The sequence below is a fragment of the Monopterus albus genome, unplaced genomic scaffold (assembly GCF_001952655.1).
Source record: "Monopterus albus unplaced genomic scaffold, M_albus_1.0 scaffold31.1, whole genome shotgun sequence".
NCBI classification, from domain to species: domain Eukaryota; kingdom Metazoa; phylum Chordata; class Actinopteri; order Synbranchiformes; family Synbranchidae; genus Monopterus; species Monopterus albus.
Window position 1 is genome coordinate 6,613,527 of NW_018127911.1, and position 14,232 is coordinate 6,627,758.

Sequence of the window (14,232 nt, forward strand, 5' to 3'; positions counted from 1 at the left end):
ATTCAGTTGGAATGAGAAGCTGCATTCCTCAGGAGCTGTGGACCAGTTATCTGCACTGTCTCAGTTCCCCATGGACCACTGATCAAAGGCAGAGAGGCATATGATAGCCACCCTCTTGTTCTCTGCCTCTTTCTTTTCTCTTTGTCCCTCCTCTTTTTTGTCTCAATGACCCCTCGTGCCTTTTCCTCTCCTACTGTCTTATCATCCCCTCTGCTGCTCACCAGCATTCTTTCTCTTCTCCTTCAGTCTGTCATCCCTTTAACTGATTTGCAAATGGGGTGCTGCTGGCAGCTCATGCGAATATGTTCCTCAGCCTTTGTCACTACAGTGATCCGATGTGCTTTGTTTATATGAACTTCAACTGCAAGTCTTTAAAATGGTCTATCCATGTGGAAGTGTGACAGCCCTTGTGTTGCAGTTTGAAATATATTTTAGGCTTATTTGCATGCCTCGCTTCAAAACCAGCAATGGCATAGAAAGAAAGAAGGAAAAAGCAGGACTCTAGGAAAACAACATTAAAACATATGTGGGGCTCTGCTTTTGTTTAGCCATAGCTACAGCTTAATGAATATGAGGAGATGCTGCCTGCTGTTGCATTGTGTTTGCTGAGCAGAGCACTGGCCAAATTTAGAGGAGTGGGGTGACTGTGCCAGAGCAGCTCTCCCACTCTGTAATACATGCAACCATGCCAATATCTTATTTGGATTCACCCAGGTCAGCATAGTTTTCCAGCCAGCCAGAGAGCCAGACTGCCAACAAACTAAACAGCCAAATGGATGTTTATAATTTCCTTCTGAGTACATTTTGGGATCATTAATTCACTGTTTGGAAATAATTGGTCTGCAGTGCTGATTGGTCATTCAAAATTCCACTCACAAATTCACATAAAAATATTAATGTGTGGTGTGTGCAAGTGGAGGGTGGCATGATGGTGCAGTGGTTAGCGCTGCCACCTCACAGCAAGAAGGTTCCTCTCTGAGCAGAGTTTGCATGTTGTCTTGTGAGTTTTCTCTGGGTACTCTGGCTTCCTCCCACAGTCCAAAGACAGGTTGATTAGTGACTTCAAATTGCCTGTGTGTGGTTGTCTGTGAGTGAGCTTAAGAAATGTTGGTAGATCTGATGTCTGTTAATGTTGGTGATCTGCTTTGTTGTCATTAGGAATCTTATCTGTAGAAATATGGGGAGGTTTTCTGATTGTCTAGGTATGACTAATCTAGAAATGAGTTCTGCTTGGATGGCATCTGAACTGAGGGGACACTGAAGCTCCTGATGTACTGGTGAAGAGGTCTGCACCTTTTTTTTTACATTTTTGTTTTGTATTTTATATATAATGTTGTATTAATTGTCTTTGTATTTATTATATTTCTTCTTTTATTTTTTTATAGTAGTGCTGTCGCCTCACAGCAAGGTTCTGGGTTCATGCCCGGGCCGACTCAGGGCCTTTCTGTTCGGAGTTTGCATGTTCTCCCTGTGCCCGCTTGGGTTCTCTCCATGTACTCTGGTACTTCCTCCCACAGTGCCCGTAAGAGTGAGTGTGAGTGTGTGTGGTTGTTTGTCTACATGTCAGCCCTGTGACAGACTGGCGACCTGTCCAGGGTGGACCCTGCCTCTCACCTGATGACAGTTGGGATTGGCTCCAGCCCCCTTGCGACCCTCTTCAGGAATAAGTGGTATAGATAATAGATGGATGGAAGGATTATTTAATGGACCTTCAACATGTCTGAAATAAAGTTTGATGGTGATGATGATCTTGACAGTGCCTGCTGTCAAAATTCGCCACATTGTTCAGTTTTTTGAATAAGCTAAGCTACACACATAAAAAAGACAAAGGCAGGTTTTCGTTTTTACTTTGCTGATGCCAAATCTTATTTAAGCAGTAGTATGTCTCATTATTCATTTTGATATTTCAGTGTTAATATATAATGTCTGTTGATGATTGTTTTCCACATAGTAGTTGCATGGAACATGGTGTCCATGACAGGAAGCCATATGAGAAAGCTGTTGTCCTCAAATAAATATCACTATGCACCTGAAGTTTCCAAAGAGCATCTTCACCTTTATAAATCTTCTTGTGAGGTGTGGTTTACAACAGCAGATGCTTCTTCTGAACAGCAAGCTGTTTTTATTAAGTCAAAGTAGTTTTAACCCACAGTCATTGTTTGGACTCTTATTACAAGCCATTTTAACATTTAACCGAACCACAGTCCTATCTGTAATGACATCTGAGATATCCATAATAGCATCTCTCCTAGTCAAAACTGTATTCTAACTAGTCAGAATTAAAGAAACTGTATTTCAAGATATTTACAACTTTGATGTTACTAGTCAAAACAAAATGTCAGATATCGAAAGCTCTTTATAAAGTATATTCTTCTCCTTCTCCTTATTATAATTAATGTGGCTGTTTTAACACTAGACTGGATATACATTGCAGATATCTGTAATTCACGTCTAGTCAAAAAGATTAGTGATATCCACAAACTCAGTCTTCCTATAGAACAAATGACATCACCTTTACCACTGTGTTATTGATAATAACCAAACTGTTAGAAACTGTCTACAGGAAAGTAATTAAAAGACAAAGGTGCAAAGAGTTATATTATTGTGAAAGATGACAATGATCACTGATGTGATAGTCACGTGATATTTTTCTTCTCTCTTCCACAGTTTGTGTTTCTATATTAGAAAGAGCCATTGTGTGTGTGTGTGTGTGCACAATATGCAATATGTTCAACACTGTGTGTGCAGCAACATGTGGGTGTTGGGACATCTCAATCACAGAGCAGAGATCAGGTTCAATTACACATGCAATAACTTTTAAGTCTCAGTAGACCTAAAAACCATTTATATGCTAATAAGTATGACAGCAGTAATGACTTGCAATAAAAAGACATCTGCTGCTTGATCAAATGTGATATTAGAGCATTACCACAATCAGCCTTTGCTATTTGTCCTCAAACCATTTGTTAGCCTCAGAACTCCTTGTGGGAGGTGTTTTTTGGCATCTGGCATTAGTGATGTAATAACCCTTCTCCCACTCCTTTCTTGTCTTCCGGCAGCATGTGAAAGTGTTGTGTTTGTGTTTTAGCTGCATACTCTTGGGGGAAATTGAAAGTGGGCACTTTTTTCTATTGAGTCAAGTCTGCCTAATATGAATCAAGATCACAACAGAGAATGCTTTCACCTCTGTTTAAACATCATCCATTCTCTGGCTCATACCTTCACGTCTGACAAGGAAAGACTCCCTTGACAAAACCTTCCTCCCTTTGACCTTTTCCCAGGAGCTGTGTTATGGCAAATCAGCAAAGGTTAGCATGCTAAACTAAAACAGTGAACATGTTAAACATTATGCTTGGTAAACATTATAAATATGTTTAAACAGCAGCATTTTAGCGCTGACATAGTGAGCATATTAGCCATTTACCATCTACATGTATGATGTTTGCTTGCTGAAATTACCATTTAGCTCAAAGAACTGCAAGTCTCACAGAGCTGGAGCTGTAGACACAAAGAAATGCAATTGTCCGAAGACTCCCACCTACTGTGTTCCAATTTTGTTCTAGTATCTTCATTTCTCAGACATAGCTGAAGACATGGTTGGTAGTCAGTGAACCTCGATTCACAGTTTGTGTGTTTTTTTTTTTGTTTTTTTTTACTATTTCAAGGTCCAAAAATCATCTGTAGCTCTAACAGTGGAGTTGATAGCCTATATATCAAATATAAAAATCAGCACTCTGTGTACATTATTGATAGAATTTTGTTTGATATGTATTCATACATGCAATCAAATTAATACAACAATATCAAAGGATATTCACTGAAGTTCATCAAATTCAACAATGGCCATGCATGACAGCAAAAGTATGCATCCCATCTTATTCCAATGAGAGGAGCCTGCTGTGTGCAGCTCTCACTTCAAGGGCCTGAAAAAGATCAATAAGAAAGAATAGCAGTAGGCCCGGACTACAAATTGAGCAGCCTTTAATCACTCCACACAGTTCACAGCGTGTGTAAGTTCCTGCCATGAAAAGGTTTAATCACTGGCCAAGCTGAATAGAGTCTTCTTGCTGGTGCACAGAGTCTAAGGGGACACATGCACATGTGAATTTTCTAATGCACCTAAAAGCACACATGCATACATGGATGGTCATTTGTGCATCCAGATAATCTTTTGCATACATGTGTACATGGGACTTTAAAATGACCCACTTATATAGCTGCTGAATAACCTCCAGTTTATAACGTCTTTAATTTGGTGAGTTTGTTAGCACATAAAGTAGCTCACGGGAAAAAGGCAATCATTATTTGTCAGCCAATTCAAAGGTTTCACAAGCAAATGATAATTACCTGACCCAAGAGTCAATGGCTGCCAGGCCACTCAGGGAATAAGAACTAACATCCATGCTCTTAAGGGGCACGGACGTGAAGGTCATCTGGTTACTCTTCAGTCGATGGCTAAATTAATTATGCTGTGCATGGCATGGCATATTATGGGATGAGGCTATACTGTTAACATGCTACTCACATATATGGTACATCTAACAGTTTTACCACATGAGCAGTCTGCTATGGTGCACAGAGACATCTAATTAATCATAACTAACTGAGCACTTAGCAATAAAAGCAGTTCTTAAATTCAGACTCTATGAAGACCAATCTCAGTAGCAAGAACAGAAAACCCTTAAATCACCAGAATGTTAAAGTGTGTAGAGCCCTCTTAGTGAAAACCTTTCATCATGCTTCCCAGGAAGCCTATATGACCTGGGTGCCACTGAGAGTGTGACCTTGGTGTGATGGTATATGGGTAATAAATCTAGTGACCATAGGGACAGTAGTTTGTGCAGCCAGGTCAATAAGTAGGCATGCAATGAATCAAAATTGCACCTGTCTGTCTCTCTCTCTTGTCCATGCTATAAAAGTGAAATAGTGGTGCACAAGTGGCTTGTCAAGATAAAAAACACATTATTCAGGACGTTAAGCAGCTCACATTGCCATATGTCACAGCTTCTGTCTCCCACTTTCCTGTCAGTCACAACTCTGCACTAATGAACAGTGTAAAAGCATTATGAAGGTAATCTGTAAAAACACCCTGAAGCAGAGAATCTTTAGCATATGAAAGATAAAATGCAAAAATAATGGAGCAGTATCAAAAGATGTACAACAGTTTTACCACATGAACACTGAATGATATGAACAGGCAGTCTGCTATGGTGCACAGAGACATCAACTGATAGAGGACTGAGATGAAACCTTGCTCTCCTACACTGAGTGATAGTTCGAACAAACAGCTCCCTCCATCTGACTGTTAGTGACCTCTGCCTAAGACTGTGCCTGCCAGTGTTTTGGATTCATGGCAATAAAAGTCTAATTCAATCAGAATTTGAAGGAAACATGGGCTTATGCATACCTTGCTGACCACATGCAGGTTGTCAGATTTTTCTACTACACAGCAGTAGTAGAGTGGTAGACACAGTATTTACATGCCATGGTCATTATCTTTCCACCAATATAGATTTTTATTGTTTAGATTATAATGAATAATGAGTGGTGTGCTGTTAAAGTGACAGGGAAATCCCATCAGAGTCCTTCAAGAAAACATATTTTAGGTAGATATTTGTTACACTTCCCTGTGGATTTACCTGCGAGGTTTACACAGTAGGTTAGTTTAATTTCATTCCAGGCTTATTCTCACTATTGGATGCCTGCAAATCTCTGCATCTCTGTGGAGCCAGAAATCACGAAACATGAACCCGTGACTGATGATCCTGGGGAGGCTACGGCGACTTAAATTCAATTGACCCACCTGACAGATTGATAGGGCCCGTATAAATCTTTATGCTTAACATTTTCAGGTATCTCGTTTCAAACTGATCACTTTATAACTTTTGGTCAAAGTTGTTCCCGCACGTCTCCGGCGCACTGGATGAACCGATTTAAACACACCCACTGGCAAAGTCATGTGGTTGGTCATGAGGAAGTAAACAGGGGAGACCCAAAGAGGCACATTCCTTTTTCTATAGTCTTGTATACGTTGTAGTTGTTTAATTCTAAAGCCAACACGTACAAAGGTTAGTTTACCACGATATGTTTGCATGTTTTCATGTGTCGTCGTTTGCAGCATCACGTCAAATCAGCGTAGCAAGCTAACCTAACGCTATATGCTAACGTTAGCTTGATAATGATGGACAGAGCTAACACATATTGCATTAAAATATACTAATAATTATTCTCCTATTAGAAACCAAAGTCATTTGAAAGCCAAACGAGTGTTTCGGATTGTTTTGGTGTGTGTTCAAGAAACTTGGAAACTATGATACTTAGTATTAATATGCATTTCACGATACATTTTGGCTAAATGGAAAATAACTTGCATGCTTGTTTCCACCGGTAATCTTGAACACCGTTTTCTGTAAAGTAGTCTACCAGGGCTATATGAGTTCTTAAAAGCAATATGAATGCAGTAATCATTCCCGGAGCAACTTGGGAGAGAGCTTGGTTTATTTACTTATCTCGGGAGAAGTCCGAGCTCCTGACGACACCAGGGTATGTCAGCCAGTCATTCAGTCCTTCTCAGGGCAGATGAAACGAGTTTGTCCTGTTTATAAAATAAAATAAAAACATCCAGCTTTTTGCTATTTTGTTCATCCTCCTCTTCTTCCTCCAGTCACGATGGTGGACTTCCTGGCTGAGAACAACCTGTGCGGCCAGGCCATTCTCAGGATAGTTTCCAGAGGGAACGCCACCATTGCTGAACTCTTGCGCCTCTCTGACTTCATCCCTGCAGTTTTTAGGTTAAAGGACAAGAATGACCAGCAGAAATACGGAGACATGATATGTGACTTCAGCTACTTTAAGGTATAAGTTACAATAGGACTGACTTTAACCAAACTCTCACCTGTTGTCTGAAGCAGACTGCACTATTGCTGTCAGGACAATGACATTTTAAGTACATTTATAGTATTTATAGTAATTTTGAGTAAACAAGGGAACTGGCACATGCTTATTTTTGCAATCAGTCAGTATAAGGACTTATTGTATTGACTATGAATCATTTAGAATAAGTGCACATCCAGTATTAGTTTTGATGGGGAACTGTATGTTTTCCAGGGTTAAACATAAATAAATGATGTGTTGTGTTGTGTATGATTGTAACAATAATAGCACACTGATTGGAATAAATGCACTACCTTGTTCCCATTCTGTCACTTGTCTATTGTTTCATGATATTCCTCTCCAGGGTCCAGAGTGTTATGAGAGAAAGCTGGAAGCCAAACCTGAGCTTCAAGATCTGGATGAAGAGTTTAGAGAAAACAACATTGAGATTCTGTCGAGGTTCTATCTGGCTTTTGAGAGTGTACACAAATATATACTGGATCTTAACAGGTAAGACAAGACTGGATTGTTTAGGGGTTTGTGTCTGTTTATTTTCAATTCAGTCATGTTTAATGCACCCCCCCCCCCCTTTTTTTTTTTTTAAATCACAAAACATGATAAAGACACTACATTACAAGATGATATGATATTTCCCTCTTCAGATATTTGGATGACCTACATGAGGGCGTTTATATTCAGCAGACCCTGGAGACTGTGCTTCTGAATGAGGATGGGAAACAGCTTCTAGTATGTAATACAAATGCAAATCAGTTATAATTTTGTAACATTACAGGACTATTCCTCAGAATTGCACATTGAAACTAAATGAAAACGCTGCAGAAGTTGATGCTGTGTATTTTTGTCTTTCTCCCCAGTGTGAGGCTCTCTACCTGTATGGAGTCATGTTGCTGGTTATTGACCAAAAAATTGAAGGCGAGGTCAGAGAGAGGATGCTTGTTTCCTACTATAGATACAGGTGCAGTTGTGACTCACATGCCCCGGTGTCTGATGCTGACTGACACACTTGATGTGTTCATTTCACTTGTTAGCCAGTGAGCAGCAAAGTTGACTCATTTTACTTGAGTCATACTTGCAGATGTGTTTGGATAAAATATTAGACAGGGTGATGTTATAGTTTATTTACTTGTTTTGTTTTTTATCTCTGTCCTTCCGCCTCTATCTTTATCAACTGCAGTACTAACTTTTTCACATGACTATCAATCAAAGCAAAGAGGTTTAATACAAATTTCTGCAATGTTTTGGACATTAGTTTACATCAAAACGTTGCTGTATTTATAAGTAGTATGCTAAAACATTCATATTTGAATGACATATGAACATCCTGTTGGTCAGTAGATTTATGTTTATTATGTTAACCACCACATCTGTTGCACAGAAGAACACGCATAGCCACTGAAATGATCTCTTTATTATTTTTAATTACACTGCCAGTTGTTTCAACTGTTTACTTTTCATCATGCAATTGATTTTTTTTTGTTCAGGGTGATGTTATAGTTTATTTACTTGATCTGTTTTTTATCATTTATGTCTAAGTTATGTCTGTATACTAAATGCATGCCATTTTTAAAAACTTGTATTGTTTCACATTTTTATTAGTGCCGCCCGTTCATCAGCTGACTCCAACCTTGATGACATCTGCAAGCTCCTCCGCAGCACGGGCTACTCCAGCCAGCCTGGAGCCAAACGGCCAGCCAACTACCCAGAGAGCTACTTTCAGAGAGTTCCCATCAGTGCTCCCTTTATCAGCATGGTCATTGGGAGGCTGCGCTCAGATGACATCTACAACCAAGTGAGATACTGAACATTTGATCATGCATAATTTTCAACTTTAAATACACTGAAATGACAAGTTCTGTCACGTTTTCCTTTGCTACAGATTTTGGTAACTGTCAAATGTCTGCTGTGTGACCTAAAATCACTTCTTTCTTTGATCAGGTGTCTGCATACCCTCTACCAGAGCACCGTAGCACAGCGCTGGCTAATCAGGCAGCCATGCTGTATGTCTGCCTCTATTTCAGCCCTTCTATACTGCACACCCAGCAGGCTAAGATGAGGGAGATAGTGGACAAGTACTTCCCTGACAACTGGGTAACACATTAGTTATATGATAGGATTGTTCACTGGACATCCTCTACATTTAATCTGTGCTGATCATGTCATGCCAGTAGAGTAGAACTGAATACACACAGCTGTATGAAATGTTATTGCATTCACTGTGTTATGTTTTTTGGCATTTGCTATTTTTTTCTCAGTTTTTTTTGTGTACTGTTGCACTGATCTCTACTTTTTTGTCTGCAGGTTATCAGCATCTACATGGGGATCACAGTGAACCTGGTGGAGGCCTGGGAGCCTTACAAAGCTGCCAAGACTGCTCTCAACTACACGCTGGACTTGGCTAATGTCAAAGAGCAGGTATTAAAACGAATGTTTTGGCTTGAAAGTCACGCAGTCGTCAGATTTTTCAACGAGGATCACAGCCCTTCATATTAATCTATTGTATGCAGATATGGATAACTGTGTCCACAGAAAATATTAGTCCAGTCCAATAATATCCAATGTGACTGTGCAAAATCTAAGCTGAAACACGTGGGTATTAATCAAATCAGTGACCAAGATGTGAATGTACATGAACTTGAACTGGTTTAATAACATGCACATGCCTAGACTGTCTGTTGATGCATAAATGGCAAATAACAATCTTGACTTGATGGGTCAAGTGTTCATCAGAGTGATGGCCCAGGGGAAGAAACCGTCCTTGTGCCTGGTTGTCTTGGCGTACAGTGACCTGTAGCGGTGTCCTGAAAAACTGTGCTTATAGCAGTGAAGCAACTGACTGATCTGTATTTAGGCAACTGTGAACATCACCATGCTTCATAAAGGCCACTAGTAGGAGTGAATAAATAAGTTATTGTCCAAGATGATGCTTTTAATCATATCTCTCAAACAAAACCATTATCACCATCATTTTGTGTTTAGGCCACTCGATACGCAGCTAGCATGGAGAGCCTGAGGCCCCAGGTGCAGCAGCTGCTTAAAGAAGGTTTCCTCAGGGAGGAGATCATTCTGGACAACATTCCTAAACTACTCAACTGTCTGAGAGACTGTAATGTGGCTATCCGCTGGCTGATGCTGCACTCTGCAGAGTCAGGTGAGACCACAATGTAGCTAGTAAGATCACCCTTACAAGGTTTTACCTCCAAAATACTTTGACTAGGCAAGGCCAAAGAATAGTATGACGTTATGGTTTTATTTTCTTTAAGCAGTCTGAATTTCTCTTTGGAAATTTGTAGCTAGCTTGAGCTGGAAATTTTGTATTAGTTGCTTCAGAGTTCCAGGTTTGTGACTTTACCACTGGGGAGATGATCATGCAAACAGGTTGTTGATTTACCGTTGAATCTTCTTCTGTCTCACAGCCTATGACCCTAACAACAAACGACTGCGTCAGATCAAAGACCAAGTGCTCAATGACTCCAAGTACAACCCAAAGATCCTGTTCCAGCTTCTGCTAGACACTGCTCAGTTTGAGTTCACTCTCAAAGAGGTGAGTGTCTCATCAATATTGGAATATGTGAAGTGTGACATGAAAGTTAGAAATGAATGCTGGAATAATTCCAAAGCGATCCATCCAACTGTCTCACTCATTAGGTATGTCTGCTCTTTTGTCTATGAGCATATGGCTATCCAGTGTATCATTAGGAGGAGAAACAAATTTAATGTTCTCATTACGCAACTTATCTGACTAATCCTTTGTCATTGACTCAGCATCTGTGCTGTCTCTCTTCCAGATGTTCAAGCAGATGCTATCAGAAAAGCAGATCAAATGGGAAAGCTACAAGAAGGAAGGATCCGAGAGAATGACTGAGCTCGCTGATGTCTTCTCTGGCATCAAACCTCTTACAAGGGTAGAGAAAAATGGTGAGTCTCATTGAGAGGATGGATAAGGCAAAGGTTTACACACAACGAAAAAAAGTGTTACTGATTGAAGGAGCCTCAGCCATGCAGCGTTTCATGGATTCAGGGTTAGAACACAAATGGTTAAATAAGTTTAAGCTTGAAGCTGTTCAGAAGAAAATGTTGAGGCATGGAACAGACGCATGCAGCAAAAGGCATATTCAGTTTACAAGTCACGCTTGCTTCTGTTTTTGCAACTCTACTCCTAGTAAAGAGATCCATTTTATCAAAGGTCAGAGGTAACTTTATTTATCCCCAAAGGGCAATTTGCTATGCAGCCAGTAGCACACATACATTCATTGTCATGTCACAATAAAAAAAAACATAAAACACACACAAAAAAACTCAAAAACATAAAACACACACACAAAAAAACTCTTATCACCCTCCTTGAACAAATGCCTACCTAACCACCATTTGTGAAACTCTTTTTTTTTCTGCTTGAACTAAATGCAAACATTACTCCTTACAGAGAACTTACAGGCCTGGTTCAGAGAAATATCAAAGCAGATTGAGTCGTTGAATTACGAGGACTCTACAGCTGCTGGGAGGAAGACAGTCCAGCTCATACAGGCTCTTGTTGAGGTGAGCGACAATGATATTTCACTCTTCATGTCCACATTAACTGACATTGTTGATCATAAAGTGTAGAGTCTTTCAACTTTAGAAATTGAATTGGATAACATTATTTGAATCATTCAATACAGTGTTGCAGTTCCAGAGTTAATGTTGATTGCCTTGACTTCCTGCATATAGCTAATAACTGAATCCAAGAACAATGCAGGCAAAAAGACAAAATTAACTTCTATGAAATGCTTATAAATAGATGCACATAAGAACATAATAGAAATGTCTTGTTGGCTCAGTGGATTGCATTGCCCTTATTTCCTCCTGAATATCCTGCTGCCATCTATGACAAAATTAGAAATGGAACCAATATCATTTTCACAAAAATAGCAAATACTAGGTTATGTTTATTTTTATAGTTCCTGCTAACTGTTTACACAATCATCTCATCCGTGGGTACAGTGTTCTGGGCCAGCAGCAAATTATCTTCATATACAAAAAATTTAATGAAGGCAAATGGATTTTTTTTTGTTTTTTTTTTTTGTGTAAACATAAAAAAACTAACACTGCAAAAAGTGCCTATAATTCTTGCTTATTTCTGTACAGTTATGTGGGTCTATCAGCTATTTTTCCTCTTGCTCCTCAGGTCCAGGAGTTCCACCAGCTGGAGTCTAACCTGCAGGTGTGTCAGTTCCTGGCTGATACCAGGAAGTTCCTGCACCATATGATCCGCACCATCAATATTAAAGAAGAAGTCCTCATTACTATGCAGATAGTTGGGGATCTGTCCTATGCATGGCAGATCATTGACAGGTGCTTGCTTGTTTGTTTAAACTGTTATGCAATTGCTACCTAGGTCAGCTAAATTCCCTATTAATAACACATGTTTTGGTATATTTTTTTTTACTGTCAATGTGTCACATATTAGAATTTGCTCATTAGTTGCTTGGACATTGTAAATTCAATTCATTTATTTTTCTGGCTTATGTTTTATTCTGCAGCTTTACATCCATCATGCAGGAGAGCATCAGAGTCAGCCCGTCAATGGTCACAAAACTGAGAGCTACATTTCTGAAGGTGAGGACATAAGTGCCAATCAAATACCTGCACACATAGACCAAGCCAAAATCATACGTGTTCCCCATAACTTTGCTGTGATTTAGGGATTGTTTCCTGCAATGTGAAAACAATTATTTTTCATGTGTGACCAGTTGGCATCTGCACTAGATCTTCCATTGTTGCGGATCAACCAGGCCAACAGTGCAGACCTGCTGAGTGTTTCGCAGTTCTACTCTGGAGAGTTGGTGGCTTATGTCAGAAAGGTAAATGATGTTGAAGCCATGTTTTAACTGAGATCTTTCAAAGCAAAACACTTTCTTTTTCTAAAGGTTTTCAGCAGAGAGGAAGCACCTATATTTTCTGTGGTACTCCTAGATAAACACAGTTTCATTACTTCAACAAGTGAGCTCTGCATGCTTCAAATTATTGTTCAGTAGCTGTGCAGTAACAGCTGCAGTCATGATCGATGTTTCTGCAGCCATCTGTGTGGCAGACTTACCCAGAAAGAGCTACTGAGAGGATGTGTATCTTAAGATGCTATTACCTTCTGGTGTCATCAGCCGCATGCCATGTAAATTTGTTTCTTGTAGCTGTACACAAGATTTTTCAGAGACAGTGTTGTGTACCATCTGCTTTTGAACACTTTTTTTTCCCCCACCCATAAAAGATTCACACTGGCTCTCAGTTTGTGGTTTTTCTTCTTGTTCCAGGTGCTTCAGATCATCCCAGAAAGCATGTTTACCTCTCTGGCCAAGATTATCAAGCTTCAGATCCACGACATCATGGAGGTGCCCACACGGCTGGATAAGGACAAGCTAAAGGACTACTCCCAGCTCGGGGCTCGCTATGAGGTAAAACAGCTGCTTTGTCTGAGATAGTCATACCAGTTCCATGAGTGCTGTTCACAGTGTTATTGAAGCAATGGGGAAAAATATTAATATGATTTTGAAGAATCATATTGAATCATTGAAATGCAGTCAAATGTGTTGAATTTTTTGAATTTTGAAGTTTAAAATTCTGATCAAAAGTTCAACTCTTAACAATTACATTCAGTGTCAGATTTCAGTGTGTGCCATCTACTGTATGTACAGTGTCTGCTGCCATTCATCTCTCTTATACAAGTTGATGTAGAGTATTAATTCTGTAGCATATCCTAGTACTTTGATGTTGGACCAATTTCATTTACTAGATTTTGTCTGTAATTTGTGTGCCTAAACATCTTTCTGTTTCATGTGATTATAGGTGGCTAAACTCACTCATGACATCTCTATTTTCACTGAGGGAATCCTGATGATGAAAACCACTCTAGTTGGGATCATAAAGGTAGATGATGAGATAAACCTATTTGGACTGTTTCAGAATACATTACTGTTGTGGATTACTTTACAAACACACTGTGCTGATTCAGGTGGACCCCAAGCAGCTTCTGGAGGACGGTATCAGGAAGGAGCTGGTGAGGAGGGTAGCTTATGCTCTGCACAAAGGGCTGATCTTCAACCCTAAGGCTAAGGTTAGGCATCAGATCCTCTGCATATTTCATTATATTAGTGTTTAGCACACATTTGTGTATTCAGTGTGTGTGAAATCAGTTCACTGGATTATAAAAAATGGAGATGTTTCAAAAGCCCTTTATGAATAGAATAAAATCAAGGACCGTGACGTTGCCCGGCATGGCGCAGCCAGGGCCCCACCCTGGAGCCAGGCCCAGGGTTGGGGCTCAAATGCGAGCGCCTGGTGGCCGGGCCTCCCCTCACAGGGCCC

General features: G+C 39.9%; 1 protein-coding gene across 1 annotated transcript in view; it reads left to right on the plus strand.

Moving 5' to 3' along the window:
* The first annotated feature begins 5,935 nt into the window (after positions 1-5,935).
* Positions 5,936-14,232, plus strand: part of washc5 (WASH complex subunit 5) — a 13,735-nt gene continuing 5,438 nt past the window's right edge. Inside the window, 18 exon segments of the mRNA XM_020596806.1 lie at positions 5,936-6,068; positions 6,665-6,855; positions 7,238-7,383; positions 7,536-7,620; positions 7,749-7,849; positions 8,491-8,683; positions 8,830-8,982; positions 9,193-9,306; positions 9,871-10,042; positions 10,308-10,435; positions 10,680-10,809; positions 11,318-11,430; positions 12,059-12,225; positions 12,414-12,489; positions 12,624-12,734; positions 13,182-13,322; positions 13,714-13,794; positions 13,880-13,981. Coding sequence (XP_020452462.1) covers positions 6,670-6,855; positions 7,238-7,383; positions 7,536-7,620; positions 7,749-7,849; positions 8,491-8,683; positions 8,830-8,982; positions 9,193-9,306; positions 9,871-10,042; positions 10,308-10,435; positions 10,680-10,809; positions 11,318-11,430; positions 12,059-12,225; positions 12,414-12,489; positions 12,624-12,734; positions 13,182-13,322; positions 13,714-13,794; positions 13,880-13,981 — 2,199 coding nt within the window. The 5' untranslated portion in view covers positions 5,936-6,068; positions 6,665-6,669.